At 39.0% G+C, this 20,903-nt stretch overlaps 1 protein-coding gene across 1 annotated transcript in view; it reads left to right on the top strand.

Moving 5' to 3' along the window:
• Positions 1 to 19,112, top strand: part of greb1 (growth regulating estrogen receptor binding 1) — a 37,687-nt gene extending 18,575 nt beyond the window's left edge. The window contains exons 10-32 of the mRNA XM_072689921.1: positions 563 to 748; positions 1,434 to 1,784; positions 2,064 to 2,192; positions 2,645 to 2,746; positions 2,864 to 3,061; positions 3,874 to 4,054; positions 4,145 to 4,334; positions 4,456 to 4,592; positions 6,262 to 6,604; positions 6,941 to 7,056; positions 8,567 to 8,772; positions 9,909 to 10,375; positions 11,108 to 11,210; positions 11,341 to 11,496; positions 11,867 to 12,003; positions 12,178 to 12,339; positions 12,574 to 12,778; positions 12,892 to 13,054; positions 13,740 to 13,961; positions 14,131 to 14,266; positions 15,323 to 15,523; positions 15,901 to 16,039; positions 18,347 to 19,112. Coding sequence (XP_072546022.1) covers positions 563 to 748; positions 1,434 to 1,784; positions 2,064 to 2,192; positions 2,645 to 2,746; positions 2,864 to 3,061; positions 3,874 to 4,054; positions 4,145 to 4,334; positions 4,456 to 4,592; positions 6,262 to 6,604; positions 6,941 to 7,056; positions 8,567 to 8,772; positions 9,909 to 10,375; positions 11,108 to 11,210; positions 11,341 to 11,496; positions 11,867 to 12,003; positions 12,178 to 12,339; positions 12,574 to 12,778; positions 12,892 to 13,054; positions 13,740 to 13,961; positions 14,131 to 14,266; positions 15,323 to 15,523; positions 15,901 to 16,039; positions 18,347 to 18,510 — 4,394 coding nt within the window. The 3' untranslated portion in view covers positions 18,511 to 19,112. The remainder of the gene's footprint in view (positions 1 to 562; positions 749 to 1,433; positions 1,785 to 2,063; positions 2,193 to 2,644; positions 2,747 to 2,863; positions 3,062 to 3,873; positions 4,055 to 4,144; positions 4,335 to 4,455; positions 4,593 to 6,261; positions 6,605 to 6,940; positions 7,057 to 8,566; positions 8,773 to 9,908; positions 10,376 to 11,107; positions 11,211 to 11,340; positions 11,497 to 11,866; positions 12,004 to 12,177; positions 12,340 to 12,573; positions 12,779 to 12,891; positions 13,055 to 13,739; positions 13,962 to 14,130; positions 14,267 to 15,322; positions 15,524 to 15,900; positions 16,040 to 18,346) is intronic.
• Positions 19,113 to 20,903: the final 1,791 nt, after the last annotated feature.

The raw sequence follows: 20,903 nt of genomic DNA, 5'->3' as shown, positions 1-20,903 counted from the left end.
AAGATAATTCTGCCACCACCATCAATTGCCTTAACCTTTGTCACGTGCTACAGTGGTGGAGGGAACTGGAGTTTTTTCAGACATATAGGCACATATAAGCCTCATGGTTAAAACACATGGTCTTCAGTTAAAACACACACATCATGAATATTAACATAAAACATTTTAGAGTGTGTAACACAGCATGAGCAAAAATGCCACACCATTACAGTAATTTTCATCAATTCAGTAATTATCATCATGGTGAAGTTCATAAAGCAACATTCTGTCATTAGACACATACTGTACACTCTCAAAAATATAGGTGCTACAAAGTTCCTTTGAGCGATGCCACAGAACAACTGTTGATTTCAGAAAGAACTATTGTTGTAAAGGAGCTGTGAGTGTAAAACACCTTTAAATTGGTAAATAACCTTTACATTGACTTCTTAAAACCTGTCAAATGTTCTTTCAAAGAACCCTTTGTAGTACCTTTATTTTTTATTTTTCATTTTTTTAAGTGTAAGAGGCACAGACTCCTACATTACTCTTAACGTGTGTGTGTGTGTGTGTGTGTCTGCAGGGCATGGTGCTCTTCCACGCCTATGTGGGAACACAGGTGATGTGTTGGTGAACGGGCGTCTGCAGGCGTGTTACCGCAGCTCACAGACCCTCCCACATGTCTACGAGCAGTACGGAGCCTCATCTGTCCAGCCCCTCTCCACGGAGATGCAGGTCCTGCTGACCGTCTACTACCTGGTGCAGCTGGGTAAGGCAGGAACACACAATTGCACTGGTTCAGATACGTAATCAAATGAATGTCTGAATTGCACTGTTAATTATAGTCACTAGCTGTAAATACACATTTTATAGTGTACATCTATTTTTTTACTTACTGATGGATTAACTCCAGTACACTAAAAAGCAAATAAAGTATAGCAAAGTATAGATATGTTTGTGTTGAATTCTTACGTGTGAATGTTGAACTCTTAAGTGTGAATGTGAAGAGAGCAGAGAATTCACAGTGGGTCATGTCATGCCTCCTGTACACCCATATCTTGCCTACACAAAGCTGAACATTTCTTGTAGTGAGAACGCACATGTGTCTACATGTGTGAAAGAGCAACTCTGGACAATGTCTGGAGTTCATATGTGAAAACAGCTTTAAAAGCACAGTGATGTCCAACAGTGACATATACAAAACCACATAAACATCATAAGGGTACCTCAAGAGAAAATAATACATACAGTAAAAAATGGGATATGACCCCATATAATAAAACATTACAACATACTTACATGCTGCTTAAGCATGTAAAATTTGCATATTTTTACAACATAGCTTTCACATTACAGGCATTGTTAATCACTAATAATATACTGTAATAATGTATTATTGTAATATTATTTATAATGTAATATACTGTACTATATGTACATGTTTGTGATCTTAGCCCCAGACCAGATGCCCCTGATGGAAGACCTGGAGCAGATCCTCATGCGGTCCTGGCGAGAATCGCACCTTACAGAGATCCGCCAGTACCAGCAGAGTCACCCTCAGTTTCCCTCTCCTCTCCCCGGCCTGGCTCAGCCCCTAACCCCCTCACAGCTCCCCTGGTTGGCCAAGCTGGCCACCAGTTCCTGCGGAGAGAGCGTCCTGGTATTGGACATGGCGCCTTCCTTGGCAGAGGCACTGGACGACACCTTCCAGAGGCTAATGGAAGGCAAGCTGAATCAGACGCATTATGTGGTGATCATCTGCATGGGCAGGAGCCAAGAGACAGAGTCCTGTATAGTGGTAACAGGTAAGCGGCTTGTTGGATTTAATATGTTTTGAGGGTTAGACTAACTGAGACAATCTGAATTTGGAAAGGAGTTAGTTGGTTGGATTAGGATCCCAATGAATGCATGCATCCTCAGTGAAATGTATACCTACTCCCCACACACAGTTGGGAAAGTACTAGTGGATTTCTTTAAAAAATTATGTCAACTAGAGGTTCAGAATGTCATTTTTGATTAATTGTCGATTAATTGTCCAGCCATTAATATAGTTACAAACTACGTATTATTATTTTCCCCCTTAGGGAAGCATCAGTCACGAGCACTTGCTGAGAGCATGCTTTCGCCCAGCGATTGTGTCAGACAAATTAGTCAGGAGCTTTCTTCTGGGATGACTGCTGAACTAGAGGCCTACTTCAGCTCCTTATGTCCAGGTAAGGCTGCAATGCTGACTAAGAAGCACTTTCTAGACAACAAATTCTAATCTCAATCAAAATAAAAGGGAGAACTATGCTCATATTGGTACTTTCAGATTTGTTTGAAATTACTTTCGAACCTTTAATGTATTTATGGAGTAATCCCTTAAATACAGGGCAGTGGTGGCTCAGCGGTTAGAGCGCCGGGATATCGATAACAGGGTTGTGGGTTCGATTCCCGGGTTTGGCAAGCTGCCACTGTTGGGCCCTTGAGCCCTCTCTGCTCCCCGGGCGCTGGAGTTGGCTGCCCACCGCTCTGGGTGTGTGTGTGTACTCACTGCCCCTAACACGTGTGTGTGTGTGTGTGTGAGTGTGTGTTCACTACCAGATGGGTTAAATGCAGAGGACACATTTCGCTGTACACTGTACAGTGACAAATACGTGCACCTTTACCTTTGTAAAACTTGTAGATGGAGATGTGGAGGCTTTGCTGGAAAAAGCCAGTTCAGAGAATACCAGTCCCTCTGCTCAAGGCTGTGTACAGGAACCCTCAGGAGAACCAACATGTACAGGTGAATTTCATATGATAACCATTCCATACCTTACCGTAAAAGTCAATACTTGACCTAAATTAATTTAAAACACAATGAGTTCCACAGTATGCGGTGTCAGATGTGCCTCCTTTACAGAGTACCGTGTGGAGTGGCGTGAGATTCGGCCCATTCAGCTCGCTGTGGCACGGAAGCTCCTGTCTCATGTGTGTGCAATTGCTGACTCAAGCACGCACAACCTGGACCTAGGCTCCTTTGACAAGGTGGAGTTCCTGATCTGTGTCCCACCATCTGAAGTGGCATTTCAGCAAGTGGTCCTGCACCTGTGGAATTCAGGTAGAGTATTAGCTTTTTCTGCTACTCTTGAATATAGCTAAAAGGGATGAAAAGGGACTTGATTAACCGAAGAGCAAACCAAAACAAACCTAAGCAGGGCTGTATGAACACACAGGGATTGACATTACTGTAGCCACTGCATTGTAAACAAAGCCTATGTTTTAAAGCTTTATTTTCTAGCAAAGGTTGAACGTATTCATTTAAAATATCAGATTATAGATGTAAAGTAATGTTCAGACACAATTGCCTACAGTAACCTTGGTCTTAGTTGGTAATGCAAGTAAAAATGTGGCCAATCATTCAAACACTGTAAGCATTTCTAAAGCGTAGAACTCTGTGCTGTTGTGATCAGTGATCTGTGAGGCTGTGATCAGTCATTTAAGCAACACAAACAAATCTGTTTGATAAGTTACACTGTACAATAAAAGCAGAGAAACTACCTTTATGCTACTCTAATTCTGAGTGTGTTCCAATATAATCCCACCCCACTCAAATACAGCAGAGGAAGCATAAACGTACAAAAATCTATTTGACCAACAGTTATTTATTAGACAGTCAGTAGAACCTTCATGGAGGAGCCTATGTTTTAATATGACCATGTTGTTTATTTATGCATCTATTTATTTAATTAGTTAATTATTTCAAAAGGACAGTACAGATTTCATTATTGCCTAAAATGGCAATAATGAAAAATCAACTCAATGGAGTTGATACTTGCTTCAAGACAGTACAAAAGCACAAAAGCATGAACTTTTTTTTGGACTGTATATGTCAGTATGTGGTCAGTAATGAAAGGTCTTGTGCATTTGTAGGGGTCCTTCAGGAGTTAGGCCTGGACCAGGAATGTCTATCCCCAAAGGATGCTGAGCAGTACGTGGTAAAGCTGGATCAGGCTGTGGTAGCAAAGATCAACGGGCTCATTCAGAAATCCAAGATGAACCCCTACACGCTCTTCATAGTGGTGCATGACCATGCACACTGGGACATTAGCAGGTAACAGTTAACAAGTTCTCTGATCCAAGATGTGTCCAGCTCTACCTATTTGGCTTTTATTGAAACTGACCTTCTTTTGGGCTTTTGCAGTGGACAGTACAGTAGAGTGGGGGGCAAGCCCAATGAAGGACTTGTGGACAGCTTGCTGAACTGCAGGCAGATTCAAGAGGCTGCCAACATCCTGACTCTTCATGTGACCTCTTTCCCCTTCGCCCTCCAGACTCAATACACACGTATCAGCCCATACAATGAGATCCACTGGCCATCTGCATTTAACAATGTAAGGATTTAAAGCTGGCAAAATCATTAAAAGGCAATTGAGACACTTACATTACATGGTTAAAAGCTTTAAAAAATCTTTATCTGAGGCACTAAACCAAAACTTGTGTTTTTATATGAAGGATGTAGATCTCTACCACGAGAAAACAAAGTACTTTGGTGTGTCTGAGCTCTTGGAGTCCACACGTTCAGGGAAAGGTCTCCCTTTGCTGCGCTTCGACAGTTCATTTGAAAACATGGTCACAGCCCTGGAGGAGAGGTACATCACTAATAATTACATTTACATTTACGTCATTTAGCAGACGCTCTTATCCAGAGCGACTTACAAAAGTGCTTTGCTATTTACTTAGGAATAACCTCAATTAATTTATGCCTTAAACTGTTGTTACTGTTCCTGAGGTGAGTAGATTAGCCTAAACTCAGAACTGTTGTTATGTAGTACAATAATTCATGTAGACACAAACAGCAAAAACAGCAAAAAAGTAAGTTAAACAACTACTTGAGTTATGTGTCATTAAAATAATAAAACTACAATAGAGTACTTTGAAATTGAAGTTTGTTCACCATTCTTTATTCTTTTGGATCTTTGTGGCCTAAAATAAAATGTTAAAGTTTGGAAATAAGGGGTGTGAGCAACAGTAAAGCAGTGCAAGTAATTAACCAACAGAGGTCAATTAAAACATTAACTGTGAGAATAGTAGTGAACATCTGAGGTAGAACTGAATAAAAAGTAGACTAATAGTAGATGTGTTAAACATTTACCTAAAGGGACATTTTGGCATAAAAACTGCATAAGATAAGATAGTCCTTTATTAGTCCCGCAGTGGGGAAATTCACAGTGTAACAGCAGAAAGGGATAGCAGGACACTCAGTTACAAAAATTTAGATAAATAATTTACACTATGGAATAATTTACACTATGATACATAGTGGACATATATGTTATTTATGTAGTAATTTGTAGCACATCATTGCATCCCTCATCATGGTTTTGTCTGTGTTTTGGCCCTCCCGCCAACACAAAAATGCAGTTTTCGGTCACTAAAAACTAATTTTTTAAGCTCTCTCCGTGGTGGACGTTTTTGAAAACTTGGCAGGACAAAACAAATATTTCAAACAATCCTCAAAGGACAAAAGGACAAAAACAATCCCCCCAAAATTGCATGTAGTTATTATTGTTCTTCCCTACTTTTTGTCATTTTTAAATAGTAAATATTCACTCAAGACACTATTGTGGCACTGTTAGACAGTAGTGGTTAGGTTCTCGATTTAGACAGAGTGTCCTGTCAAGTATGTGAGTAAATTGTTGCTGTCGGAATAAAACCTTATTTTTCTAAATTACTGTTTTATAGGGAACTGAGAAACCTTTAAAATATTCAGTGAAAACCAATGTAAAAATTGGACACATGCCAATAGGACCATTATCATAATATTCTGACACAATGTAAAGGCGCTCAATATGTTCAAAATATGTAAAAAAAAAAAAAAAATGAACAATGATAGTGACAATATGTAATCATTTACTACTTACTATATTATCAGCATTCATGTTAGTGCATCAATATGAGTTAAATTTCATTTATACTTAATATCATCGCTGCAGTGCAAAAACCTTTACCTATTCGACAATAAATTGAATCTGGCAGTTGTTTTTATATGGTGTCACAATTCCTGATAAATGGACCAATAGAAATGCTCCAAAATGACTTGAAATAAAATATTTTTACATTAACTTTCATTGAACATTAATACGTTTTTTTCCTCCTGTAAAGTTGCTATTTTGGAGGCAGCGACAATATACTAATTAACATGCAACTAAATAAAACATTATGCTTCCTGAGCATAACAGTTTCCCCAGGATCAACTGTCTTATTTACTTACTTACACTTACTTACTTACACTTACTTACACATTCTTTTGTCCGTCAGATTCCCAAAGCTGCACAGTGTGGTTATCCGCACTCAGGTGCTACTCCAGCACTACTCTGTGGCCCTGATGGCTACAGCTGGAGGCCAGGCCCAACTGCAGAAGCATACCTCAGTTGAGACCCTAGAGATGGTGCAGTGCCTGCTGAGTTCGACACACCGCTGCTCCAGCCAACATGGACACATGCTGCTGCTCCGGATTCCCTTCCCAGCCCTGGCAGCTCTGGCACACCAGCAACTCTGCCGCATACGTGACCGCCTGGGGCTTCATGACCGCTTTGAAGTTGTACTAGGGGACCCCACGTCTGGAATCGTCGTGGGCAAGCACTTTCTCGATCAGCTAAGGGTATTTATTGTTGTCTGTTAGTACATTTGGCTTAAATATACACCTAGGCATTTTTATTGTTATATCTATCTACAATATGTAGCGTAAGGTCAATAACCAAGGACAATTTCAGCAATTTCTGAAACCCACTGAATTCTACTGTAAGTGTGTTTCTTTAGCAGAATTATCCACGGATGCAGCAGATGAGATAGAGATCTTGTGATAGAAATCTTACTTGGGCAATAAAACCAATTTTTTTTTTTTACATTAAAATGAATGATCTTTAAAGATTTAACCTACAGTTGGTCACTTGCTGTATTGTGATGCTCATTGTCTGTTGGTTGTATATGTGCATAGCTGTGGCTGAAGATCCAAGACCCAGAATGGACTCCTCACACATACCTGGAGCTGGAAGCTTTGCCCTGCATCCTTATTTTTACTGGCATGGATCCAATGGGAGAGTCCCTGCCAAGGTATGCACGGTTAACTTTTGTTTTAGAGGCAGACTCACAAGAAATAAACATGATAGGACAATGCTCTGTGATCAGTGGTTACTCTTGGAGAGAAATTTTCCCACAGATTTTGGATCCTACCCTGATCCAACTCATTACTGCCTTCAGAAGTCCCTGATTGGCTAAATTGGTTGTATTAGATTTGGGTTGGAGTTGAAACCTGCAGGAAGGTATCTCTCCAAGGTGAGGAATGGAGACCACTGCTCTCAATAATCAGTTTTATATACTATGAGCTCCAAACATTATTGTTGTTGGTATTAGAAAACTTGAATGCTACTAGCTAAACTGTGAATAATGGGTCAGTGTGTTCCGCACATCCCTATTGCTACTTACGTTTGGATTAATTTTCATATTTTTTGATGTTTGTAATGCTCATAATATTGTAGATTAATGGTAGAGGTTTTGAAGGGTGCTTAGAATGATGTGTATCCAAGCTCCTAGAATGGAAAGATTTCTGTTGGTTAATATCACATTCTACTCGATTGAAATGAGTATAGTTGATGATTGTATGCATTGAGTTTAGTAATAAACGGGTGGATAGCTTGCATTTTACAGCTTATTTCTACAGCGTATCTATATATATTCAGTGGATTCAAGGTACAATTGTCAAACCATCTGTAATCTAGTACTTTGTATAAGATTAAATACTAGTATAAGTGCAATATTGAAAACATATTTGGAGTCTTTTTCAAAAAAGTCTGAACTGACCTCAGTGGAATGGTCTCTCCAAGCCTATCTAATATGAAATTCATTCCATGTCAGTGGTAACAGAAAAGAGGTCAAGAAGACATCCATGAGCAAAATGGATGCAAAAATAATTAGCTGAGGATTTGCTGAGGCATTGCTGTGTCCTCGCCAAATGGGAATGAGCCTTGGCAAGCAGTTTGTTGTCTTGCCCCGTTGTGCAGGCATGAGCCTGCATTTTCTGGCTTCTTACATACTGCAATACTGCAATAAATGGAGACACCTAACATTAAACAATAAACAAATTATTAGTATTTTGTTTAATTCATTAAACAAATAAAGAATTAATTAAAATTTGCATAAAAAGATCAATGTGTGGAAGATGAAAAGGTAAAATGTACTACTGTATGTAAACTGTATGACATCTTTGCTACAAATGAAAATGTAAACTTAGTTTTCAGTACATACATTATATTTCTGGGCAAATGTGGTGTAGTGGCTGAATTTTACCTTGCTAGCTCTGTGTTCATTATATGCCTAAAAGATTTGCTACAAAATAGACACCAAGAAAGCCAGTGGATAGATACATTATACAGTGGATATATTTTTTGATGGTCAGCACTTCCTGGAAAAAATGTTCTGTATGATAATTTATGTTAACCATAAAACACTAGTAATTTACTTAATGATATGCTCATTTATACTGTATATCACAGTTGAGAAGTATTTGGTATTGATAAAGCGTTATTTGTCATGTCACTATATGTTGCATGTCTCATTGTGGCAGATCTCTGAAGTACTGTGACCAGCGGGTGATGAGTTGCTGCGCTCTGCAGAGGACAGCTCTGGAGCAGGAGCTTGGCCTGGCAGCCTACCTGGTGTCAGCAGAGCAGCAAAGCCTGCGAGGGGCTCGCACATCCAGCGACCTCTCAGAGAGTGACCCTGACAAACTTAGCAGTACAGACAACGAGGAGGAAGAGCTGGTGGTGGATGGTTAGTTGGGCCACATGCCCTTGATGCTCAGCACAGGTACCTGTTTAAAGGGGAATTCCACTAGGATTTAAAAAAAATTAGAAATACTTCAATTGTTGAGATGTAAATATTATTTACAGTTGTTTCTATGTGAATTTATACATAGTAGAGAAACTGTGAAATTCCCCTTTAAATGGAAAAAACAGCAGAACACAGCTTTCTTGAGAGCTTTCAGACCAACACAGAGTTCAACAACACTAAAGGACTGGTTGACCTGAAATACTGATTGGTTTACCATGCTGGATCTGAAGCAGAACCCATCTTTGTCATGATCGCTGTTTGTGAGTGGTCCTGATATTAGCAATTTACAAGGGACATACTGCGGATTGGGGTCCCAAGGATCTTTATTTAGAGGGATGCTGGATACACTTATCTATCTTTCTATCTGTCTGTCGCTCTATCAATTCATTCACCCGTGCATCCATTTATTTTGTCATTATATGGTTTTAGTTTCACAAAATATTATTTAAATGATTATCTTTTGATACAGTACAATAATTTGTGGATAGGACTTAAAACATGCCAAATGTCCATAAATAAAACAAATAATATAATATTTACAAATCAATGTAAGGTGTATTAAAGCAGTATTATGTAAGAATTGGTGATTTCTGGCTCCTAGGCTCCATCTAGAGTCAAGAAGTGGAATTTTGCAATTTGAGCCCAATAAATGCATAAACAAATGCTTTGCACATTGACATGCTGTGCAATACAAAACCAGCTTTAATGGTTGTGGACTGAGGCAATAGAGTAATATTACAGTATTTAACATGAATATGACTTTCTTGCATGCTGACCCCAGAGTAGCAATAATAGAGATTTTCCAAATTACAAGTCAGGAAAGCATCACAATAATTTTGTTAAAAATGTTTGAAGCTGATTTATTTTAAGTTAAATGTGTTGTTTTAAGGTAAAATTCTATATAATGTTGCTTTAACTAGAAGATGTTTTCTGTAAGATGTGATCTGTCTGTCTGCTTGCCTGTTTGTCAATCAGATAAATGGAAATACATGCAGTTCTGCTGCATTTCTCTGGACAAATTTCTCATTGGCACTTTTTTTGTCTCATTCTCTCTGTCTCCCCCTGGTGGCCTGCAGTAAACAACACACTATCTGGCCCGGATCATTACCAGGCTGACTTCTCTCCTCACAAAACAGACAAGCAGCCCACTCTGAGCAGGAGCACTCCTCAGAGACGATCTTCTAAGTCCATTTCCCCCGGCTCCTCGTCCACACAGGCCTCCCCGGTGCGGCCGTGCTGCTCCTGGGGCCGTAACCTCAACCGCCCCCCTGTGGTGCTCCTCCCCAAAGTTCTCTATGATCTCATCACCACTGTGGACGCGAGTGGCTTACCCAAGCCTACATCCTTTCTCCCACACGCTTCTGTGGAGTGGGCCAGCTCCTTTAGACCCCTCCTTAGCAAGATGATGACCTGCACTGAGCAGTCTCTCTACTACAGGCAATGGACAGTGCCCAGACCGCACCACATGGACAGCAGTAACCGGGCCGAGGGACGCTCCGATAACTTTCACCCACGCAGGCTGCTCCTCAGTGGGCCACCACAGGTTAGCAGTACAGCTCTGTGAACTGGATGAAATATTGCAGTGAAATTAAATTGCTACATAATGATTGCAATTTTGAAGTACGAAACACTTCAACAGATACACATCAAAAGTTTAGGAATACTTTACATTCTTTTTTCATGTTTCATTTTTGTCCCTCACGAAAGAACAGGAAAACTGTCAAGTCTTTAACCTAAAACATCTGTTTTACTTTCATCAAAAAATACAAACATGCTTATAAATTGCTATTATAAAAGAATAATACTAATAATATTACTAATATTATTCAATAATAATATTTCTCTCCATATATCAATCAATCTATCAACCTATCTGCATCTGCTCTCTGGAGCAGATAAACATGAATGTATTGGCACCATGCCTAATGCAAGGGCTAGAGGGGTATAAAGCCCCCATCATTGAACTGAGGAGCAGTGGAACTGTGTTGTCTGGTATGGTGAATCACTGATACTTTTTGAGTTGGGGATAAGGTAGGGTGTTAATCATCCAACATTCTGCCCTCACTAATCCCCTTGTTGCTGGATGCAATCAAATCCTCACACCAGTCCTCAAAAAACTAGTAAAAAGACTTCCTTGAACAGTAGAGACAGTGACTCTAACAAAAACTCTTTTGGAAGGAACAATGAATGAGCAGCAAAGAACGTTTGCTTAGATGACGTTTCATCTGCACACACTGTTGGAATTGATATACTGGGCTGTTTTATATATCTCTAGGTCGGGAAGACTGGGGCATATCTACAATTTCTGGGCATTCTTTCCCGCATGCTTATCCGACTCATGGAGGTGGACATTTATGATGAAGAAGATATCAACTGCAGTAAGTATAAAACATCAATTCCCTTTTGTGATAATGTGCAAATCATATTGTACACTGTCACTTATAAAACCACTGAATCACTGATGTATAAAGGCAAATGTGAATGACTGTCTGTGGCTTCTCTCTCTAGATTCCCAGTCAGATTTGGTGCGGTATCATCAGGCTATTGCGACCTGGCCTAATGCAGACACCATGAGAGGAATGCCATTTGACCTTACCATCCATGATCCCAAATATGAGGATATCAGTTTCATCTATTCTCCTGACTTCACTCCAAATGCAGAGAGTAAGGAATACAGTGCTGTAAATATTTTATAGTAGATATTAGAACGAATACACTAGCAAAAATAAATGCAAAAACACAAGTACAATAAAGAGCAAGAAGAGTGTGTTTTTAGTAAATAAGAACACAGGTTTGGTGTCTTCTCTCTGCATCCAAACCTCTGTAAGAATTTGTTCAGTTTCACCGGTTCCATTTAATGAAAGATTGATTAGATAAACTAGGTATTGGATAAAAACAATAAGCATAAGCTTTATATATCATTTCTTACATACCAAATGTTTACAGAGCACTGTATGTCATTTATACAACCATATAATGTATATGGTTTGACAAGATATAATTGAAAATTTTCCATTTACATGTGTTTTTTAAGGAACCCCCCGGCGTCAGGAGGACGTGTACCTCCGCCGACGTACTGCACGGATAAAACTCTCCAAATATGCAGCTTACAACACTTACCATCACTGTGAACAGTGCCATCAGTACATGGGCTTCAACCCTCGATACCAGGTAATCATATGTTAAGGCTAGACAATAATCAGAACTGACATTATGATATTATTGTTGTATCATCACTTTTTTTTTATTCAACGTAGCCATTTTGTTCCCTTCATCCCAATGCATGCAAACATGATTATTTAATTGCAGCCTGCTGCATGAATGTGTGTTTGTGTGTGTTTTCAGCTGTATGAATCCACCCTGCATGCCTTCACTTTCTCTCACCTGCTGCTTGGGGAGGAGATCCAGCTCTATTTCATCATTCCCAAGTCCAAAGAGCATCACTTCTCCTTCAGCCAACCAGGAGGCCAACTTGAGAGCATGAGACTGCCCCTCACCTCTGAATGGGTATGGACTACTAATATTCAGCTTGAGCAAACCAGTGATTCCCCCAATGCATTAGATAAGATTAGAAGAAACATGGCAATTAGAGGATAAAATATACATCAAGATTGAATATTTCAGAATATTTAGTATATACTATGAAAAATATAGTAATATTTAGTTGTACCTTGTTGCCACGTATGTGCCGTTAAAATGACAATTGTATTATATAACATAATTGAACTTTCTTGCTTATAGAATCCTGATTGCATCAAGAGCCCCATATTTACACCTACCACGGGTCGCCATGAGCACGGCCTGTTCAACCTGTATCATGCCATGGATGGAGCCTCACATCTCCATATCTTGGTCATCAAAGAGTATGAGATGGCCGTCTATAAGAAGTATTGGCCCAATCACATCATGCTGGTCCTGCCTACCATCTTTAATGGAGCTGGAATAGGTAACTGCAATTTCCTATAAAAGTGCACAAGGAAAGAAAGTGGTAAGTAACTGTGAAATTAAAACTTATTACCTCTCTTTCTCTCTCTCTCTCTCTCTCTCTCATCCTCATAGGCGCAGCACATTTCCTCATTAAAGAGTTGTCCTACCACAATCTGGAGTTAGAGCGTAATCGTAGGGTAGAGCATGGCAGTCGTCCACAGGATGTCTGGCCCTTCATCATCCTGGCAGATGATTCGTGTGTCATGTGGAACAGCGTAGATATTGATCCCAAAAGGTGCTTTTATACTTCTTCTTCGTCTTAAAGACCTTTAGAAATCCCTACACGGTGGTTACAGTTCTATATCATTCTTCATCATTAATTCTCCATCATTACCTTTAAAATGTGAGTGTCAGTAAACGGAAGCTGTTAAGTCTGTCTGATTAGGTCTGATAAGGCCTTCCAGCCTTCATGTTTTTACTATTGCATTACACTAGATCTAATTTGGTTCTTTACAGAGGTATGTCTGTGATCAAGGTTCTCATCTACCAAAGCATTTAGAACATTCTGAATTAGAAAATGAAAACACTTTTACAGTAGTAATACTACCTTAACCATATTTACACATTTGTGGGAGTGAACACTCACAAACGCTATTGAAGAAGAAAGCCACCTCAGCACTGGGGTGGGTGGGTTAGGTGCCTCAGCAGTTAATGTTGTTCACTCTGCTCACCCCCACTTCCTGCCAAGTTTCAGGAGACTGAAATACCGATGTGCCAGCCCTAAGTCCACTTGAATTTAGGCCATGGCTGCATATAATAGACTAGCTCAAGAAGTGCAATGTTTTTGTCAATATAACGAACCCTAATGGCCAAATATGGTAAAGTCCTTGTCTTTAAAAGGCACATTACTGTTTGTTTCAGCACTGAGAAAAGCATAAATAATATGAAGGGTTGCTAAATTTGTCTGTGTGTATATCCAGTGGTACTGCTGGAACAGAGCGGAACGTGTCACTAAAGCAGGTCCTGCAGCATATGGAGGCATCTCCAGACATCACCCAGTATGGCCTTTGCGGCCTCAGAAAGTGGTCAAGTCGAGGTTCTGGAATTGGACAGCGCAGAGAGCCTTTTTCACGAGGACACCTGCACGACTTTCTACTTCTCAACGTGGACCTTACACAGGATGTGCAGTACAATCAAAACCGGTTAGCTCAGACTGTTCTATCAGATTCTATTATGTACAAATTGTATTATGTACAAAAAACCTGACAGACTCTAAGCTCAAATGTTACAAATATATCCTAAAAAGTAACATTAATAACAAAAACGTTCACACATGCTCACAGATGTTCTCCATCCCTCTGTCTACACTAGATTTACATGTGATGATGTGGACTTTAACCTCCGGGTCCTGAGCGCTGGCCTTCTCATGTGCCGCTTCAACAACTTCAGCGTAATGAAGAAGCAGATAGCTATTGGAGGATACCGTACCTTCATAATCAAGACCAAGGTTGGAATCCTACATTCTTTTAAAAGAAATGGTTTAGAATATAAAATACTGCACAATGAAAAATACTTCACTATGTGTAGCTAATGAAAGCATATTGGGATTATTGGAATTCTGGTGTTTCATTCAGTCCCATTGCCACAGGAGCGTACAATCAAAAACCTTCTCATGCAGTCTGCCTTTGCACACATTAGTGAAAGAATGGGTGGTTCTGAAGAGCTCAAGAAATAACTGAATTCCAGTGTGGTACTATAATAGGATGCCACTTTTGCAACAAGTCAGTTTGTGAAATTTCTTCTCTCCTAGATATTCCAGCATCAACTGTGAGTGGTATTATTGAAAACTGGAAGTGTTTAGGAAACACACCAACTTGTGAAGTTACAGAGCAGGGTTGCTGGGGTGCATAGTCCATATAGTGTATAATTGTGCTAATGCTAAAAGAACATTTTATCAAAACATGCAATCACAGCTGATGTTGAATGAATAATGGTAGAATGCTTGTTTGCAATATCTAAATATGGTCATGCCAACACTAAAGGAACAGTCTGCCCAAATGTGCTGGCACTGCTGATATTGAATCTGGTGGTATCGTGTAGATTTCTGTAAGAAAAACCATGTTAGCATTATCTTAATGCAGTCATGATAATGCTAATGTGCATTGTTAAACATTTCAGAAATAACCAAACTGTGAAATGTTCCAATTGTAAATAAACTTTCCAAGTCAGATTTGTTCACATCGTAGGGCAAAGCGATGAATACATATCAAAGAATACATATTCACTAGTTCACCATAATAAACATTACATGCTCAGTCAACTTAAATTACAGTAAGTTCACTGAATGTTTTGGAAAATAAATGGCTATATATGGAGGAAATGCCTTTATTTTCATTTGTACACACATTGTTCTTGTCACTACCCATTTGAGTTGATAGGTTGCTCTACAGTGCATCATTGCAACACACTAAATGACCCTGTTTACATCAACCACTGAACTTTACAGTTCAATGTTATTATGTATCAAACTGCATTACATAATTATTACTGAAACTCTCCCCAGATGACAGACGTTCCAACCACAGTGCAGCCGTCCCAGTATATCTGCGCCCCAGACAGTAAGCACCTGTTCCTGGCCACTCCAGCTCAGCTTCTGCTGGAGAAGTACCTCCAGCACACCAGCCAGCGGCTGTTTCCCCTCAGTGCTGGCAACTACAGCCACCCTGTACTGTCTGTGGACTGCTATCTTAACCTGGGCCCCGAGGTACACCAAGATCCTTAATAAGCAGAAGCTGAAAGATTATTTAGATGAGGAGAACATTCAGTATGATGTTTCTGAAATGTGTTTTGTTTTAGGTTTCTCCTAAAATTAGCAATTTATTTAAACTTAACAGTAGTCTGTTTGGACCAAAGCAAAGTGTGAAATTTAGTTTTTTCTTCTACCATGTATACCATTCTGCCATTATTGTTGGATGCACTGCAATATATTGTGTCTTAAATTAAAGAGTAAAATACCTGCTAACAGCTTGATTAAATCATTTACGGAAAAGAGTAGCAATCATCTAATCATCATTTCTAATAATCTGAATGATACTACTGATGCAGTTGGTCCTGATCTCTGACTGTGTGTGTTTCTGTTAGGTGACGGTGTGCTTTGTCAGCTCAAGACCACACTCCGTCAACATCAGCACAGCTGGCCTGCTCTTCAGTGGCCTCCTACTGTATTTTTGCGACTCTTTCGTCACACCTGGCTTCCTCAAGAAGTTCCAGTTCCTGAAAGGTGAGTGAGAAGCTGTATTTGTACATACAAATAAACCTTACCTAATTAATTGTCATCAATATAGATATTCATCAAGTCCAAGCTCACTCAGGTTGGGCACAGTAGGTGTTATACAAATAACACCTACTTACAAAGGTAATACAAATACAAATTCAGGTTATACAAATTCAGCTCTAGGACCACAGCAGAGTTTAGTGTTTTCCCTCTGCTCTAATACATCTGATTCATCTCTTCAAATCATTGTAAAGTTACATTCGCAAACGATACTGTTCTTTTTAATGTTTTTAGTAAGAATAAGGGAGTTCAATAGTAAACAGTGAGAACCAGATACAGTGGGCAAAAAGTATTTAGTCAGTCACTGATTGTGCAAGTTCTCCTACTTAGAAAGATGAGAGAGATCTGTAATTTTCATCATAGGCACACCTCAACTATGAGAGACAAAATGAAAAAAAAATCCAGGTAATCATATTGTAGTATTTTTAAAGGATTTATTTGTAAATTATGGTGGAAAATAAGTATTTGGTCACCCACAAACAAGCATGATTTCTGGCTCTCACAGACCTGTAACAACTTCTTTAAGAAGCTCTTCTGTCCTCCACTCGTTACCTGTATTAATGGCACCTGTTTGACCTCGTTATCTGTATAAAAGACACCTGTCCACAGCCTCAAGCAGTCAACAGTCAGACTCCAAACTTAACCATGGCCAAGACCAAAGAGCTGTCGAAGGACACCAGGAAGAAAAGTGTAGACCTGCACCAGGCTGGGAAAAGTGAAACTACAAGAATTTTCTGGGGCCCCACACAAGGTCAAAATGATCATGAGAACAGTGAACAAAAATCCCAGAACTACACAGAGGGACCTGATGAATGACCTGAAGAGAGCTGGGACCAAAGTAACAAAGGCTACTATCAGTAACACACTACGCGGAGAGAGTTTCAAATCCTGCAGTGCCAGGCGTTTCCCCCTGCTTAAGCCAGTACATGTCCAGGCCCGTCTGAAGTTTGACAGAGAGCATATGGATGATCCAGAGAGATTTGAGAGAACTGGGAAAATATCATGTGGTCAGATGAAACCAAAATAGAACTTTTTGGTAAAAACTCAACTCGTCGTGTTTGGAGGAAGAAGAATGCTGACTTGCATCCCAAGAACACCATACCTACTGTGAAGCATGGGGGTGAACACATCATTCTTTGGGGCTGTTTTTCTGCAAAGGGGACAGAACGACTGATCAGTGTTAAGGGAAGAATGAACAGAACCATGTATCGTGAGATTTTAAGCCAAAACCTCCTTCCATTAGTGAGAGCATTGAAGATGGAAAGTGGCTGGGTCTTCTAGCATGACAATGATCCCAAACACACCGCTTGGGCAACGAAGGAGTGGCTCTGTAACAAGCATTTCAAGGTCCTGGAGTGGCCTAGCCAGTCTCCAGACCTCAACCCCATAGAAAATGTGTGGAGGGAGTTGACAGTCCGTGTTGCCCAGCAACAGCCCCAAAACATCACCGCTCTAGAGAAGATCTGCATGGAGGAATGGGCCAAAATACCAGCTACAGTGTGTGCAAACCTGGTGAAGACTTATGAAAACATTTGACCAAAGGTTATGTTACAAAGTATTGAGTTGAACTTTTATTATTGACCAAATACTTATTTCCCACCATAATGTACAAATAAATTCAAGTTCAAAAACTAATAATTTTAATCCAGTAATTTAGTCATTTAGTAAGCAAAATTATTGCACACATAGAAAATGAATCTGAACCAAATCATACACAGGTCTTAAAAGGAAGGTAGTCATAACCATGTTATTCTCATTACTATTAGTATTCCCCTCTCTGCTATCTTTAGTCCTTAATGATTTAAAATAACCCTTAAAGGTTGCAGTTATCACCAGTGATAAATTAATTTTGTGATTTTATTTTTTTTATTAGCTATTTCTCATCCATGGCTTATTGAAAGTTGTTGTGTAGGTGTAGTGTAGTGTGTAAACTTTCAATCAATACCAATACCATAGAGTTTTATTATTTTTTCTTAGTGGAACATATTTTGTGGAATTAGAAACCATCTTTTCTTGGTTTCTTGACATTGTAACAAATCAGAAATGTACAGACTCTGATTAAGAATTTAATTACATTTAAATGATTATATAACATGAACACCAATGGCAAAGAAAGAGGGCCTAATGTTCAACAAGTGTAACCATAGAAACACAGTTTTCAGCAGTATTTGTATCTGTTCCAATTCAGTTGTGTTATAATTTGAAAGTTCTGGTTTTAACATACATGTTAATTCCTCCTCTCTGCTTGTTCAGGGGCGACTCTGTGCGTCATCTGCCCCAACAGGAGCGCTCTCCGACAGACTGTGGTCCGACTGGAGCTGGAGGATGAGTGGAGGTTCCGTCTGAGTGACGAGTTTCAGACAGCCAACGCCAAAGAGGACCAGCCACTCTTTTTTCTGACAGGGAAACACATCTGACTCCAACTGCCTGCAGCAACAGACTATGGGACTCTAGTAACTGTGGCCTTACCTTTCTGTATATAACTCTCTGTGTAAATAACGAATGCAATGCACTGTATTTTCCTTGTATGGTTTTATCATTTTGTTTGTGTGCGTATTGTCTCTGTTCTCTGACCAAATCAAAGGTTACTCACATTCAAGACATTACAAAGCAAGATATATATATTTATTACCACATCTGTATTTTATGACCGCTGCTTTTGCATTACTGGTCGTATTGGTTCATTTGTTTTACAACCCAGCAAATAATGAATTTTGCAGAGAATATTTTGTAGAGAAATAATATTTTTGTAAAGGTTTGTTTTGCGTTTTCTGTCTTATTGTTACCTGCTTGTTTTTTTTTATTATATATTTACTATGTAAAGTACTTATGTCATTGTTTTCCAGTTTCTTAAAAGATGGCTTATGTCATTGTATGGTTAAAGTGAGTCACTGCATGTTTTTGTTAGTTTGTGGTATTTGTGCAGTTTTGCTATGTGAACACTAGAGGGCGTTACAGGGATTTTATTGTCTACTTCCTTACAAGGTTGGTGTGTTGTTGGGAAGTGACTGTAATAAAAAAAAAGTCCAAATAACAATAATTCTGGCCCGTCCTTAAAAATGAACCGAAACCATAGAGAAGGAGATTTCCTCTGATAGATTAAATTTTCATCATCATAAAATGTCGTCAGCATCAGGAAGTGCAATTTTGACTCTAAACCCTACTCTAAGACCCTACTCTAAAATGGAGCATTTTAAACTCAGTTCAATTACGCACTTGTCAAGAAATTAGATGTGCATATTGGGAAGCAAGTGAAGAGTCATTTCTTGAATTTGTTGTGTTGGAAAAATTACCTAGCTGAAGAATTGGAGCCACTTGGACCAGGGGGCCAAATTGTGAAGGCTAGACAACTGAAGGGTCAGAGCATCTGTAAAATGGTGGTCAATACTCACCACAAGTGGCCCAAGGGAGGACAACTAGTCAGCCGCTGACAGATGGGCATGGGTACCCAAGGCTTCTTGATGTGGTTCATAAAAGTACTTAAAGGATCTGCTGCTAACATCTTGGTGCCATGTCCCACAGAACACCTTCCTAGGTCTTGTGAAATCCATGCCTTGACGGGATAGAGCTGTTTTGGTTGCATATGTCCTATATGACACAGTCCAAGAGCCCAGTATGATTATGTAAACAGAGAAACAACAAAGGCATATTTTAATTTTATTCGCCTCTACATTCAATTTTTTTTTAAATGTGTATGCAAATAATCCAAATGTTGTAATTTAATGTAGGATTATTATTATTACTATACATTTCACCATGTAGAAATTACAGCACTTTAAAAGCATTAAGATACAGGTGGCTATAACTGACAGGGGATTCTTAGAAGGTTAAAAACACTGGACCTGTCCTTTTTAGACTGCGTAGACATGGCCATCTCACATTGCGTACGGGTGAGCTTAGGGTCAGTGTTAAAGCAAGAGCACACGTGATCAGCTGATCAGACTGCGTCAATATGAGCTTGTGCCAATGTGATGGTATGGCATTGGTTCTAGGAAAAGATTGTTGGTGTTTTATTGCTGAGAAGATGTGCAAAAAACAAAGCAGTACAAGGCAACAAGTTGATGTAAAGTATTTAGTGGATAAAATAAAACACATTAAATAAAATAGTGCATACAATAAATAAATGCATTTCTTTAAAGGTCCAGAATGAATTTATGTTTTGAATAACATAAAAGCAGTATGGTAATAAATAAATGTGTCTAATTGGTTTCATATACCTGTGCAACACATTCTTTTATTATTTATATAAAGCTAGCAAAATAAATAAATTATTTAAATAAAACTGTAAAATAAACAAATATTATATACAGCTAAAATTATAGAGTTTTAATTAAATATAAAGTGTCTTGTTTTTCAAAACTGACAATCACATCTTAACAATTTAACAGAAATTCCCAAAAATACACCCTTAACAAGGAAACCATGTGTCACTGCTGCAATTCATTGAAAGCTATTTTACAACAACATCAGTTTTTGGAGAACCTTGTGCCTGTTAAACATGAGTAAGTGAGCCAGGACAACTCAACAAAAAACAAATAAGAATTGGAGCATTGACATCTCATTCACAATTCAGTTTTCCTAGAAAGGCCATTTCACATAAGTCTTATGACTTTCTTTAATTATGCAGAAATTAAAACAATACAGGAATGATAATTCACCTTTTAAAATGTATTAAGCTCATTGTGGTAGGAAACAAAATTGTAGGAAATCATTGTAGGGGGAAAAAAACATCCTCAGACCTTGATATTCTCACCTCTGAAATATTTTTAAAGGCTTCAAGGTGTTTTTTCTATTAAATAAACGTAAAATT

Source organism: Salminus brasiliensis, chromosome 10, assembly GCF_030463535.1.
Source record: "Salminus brasiliensis chromosome 10, fSalBra1.hap2, whole genome shotgun sequence".
Classification (NCBI taxonomy): domain Eukaryota; kingdom Metazoa; phylum Chordata; class Actinopteri; order Characiformes; family Bryconidae; genus Salminus; species Salminus brasiliensis.
This window is presented reverse-complemented; position numbering and strand designations above follow the sequence as displayed.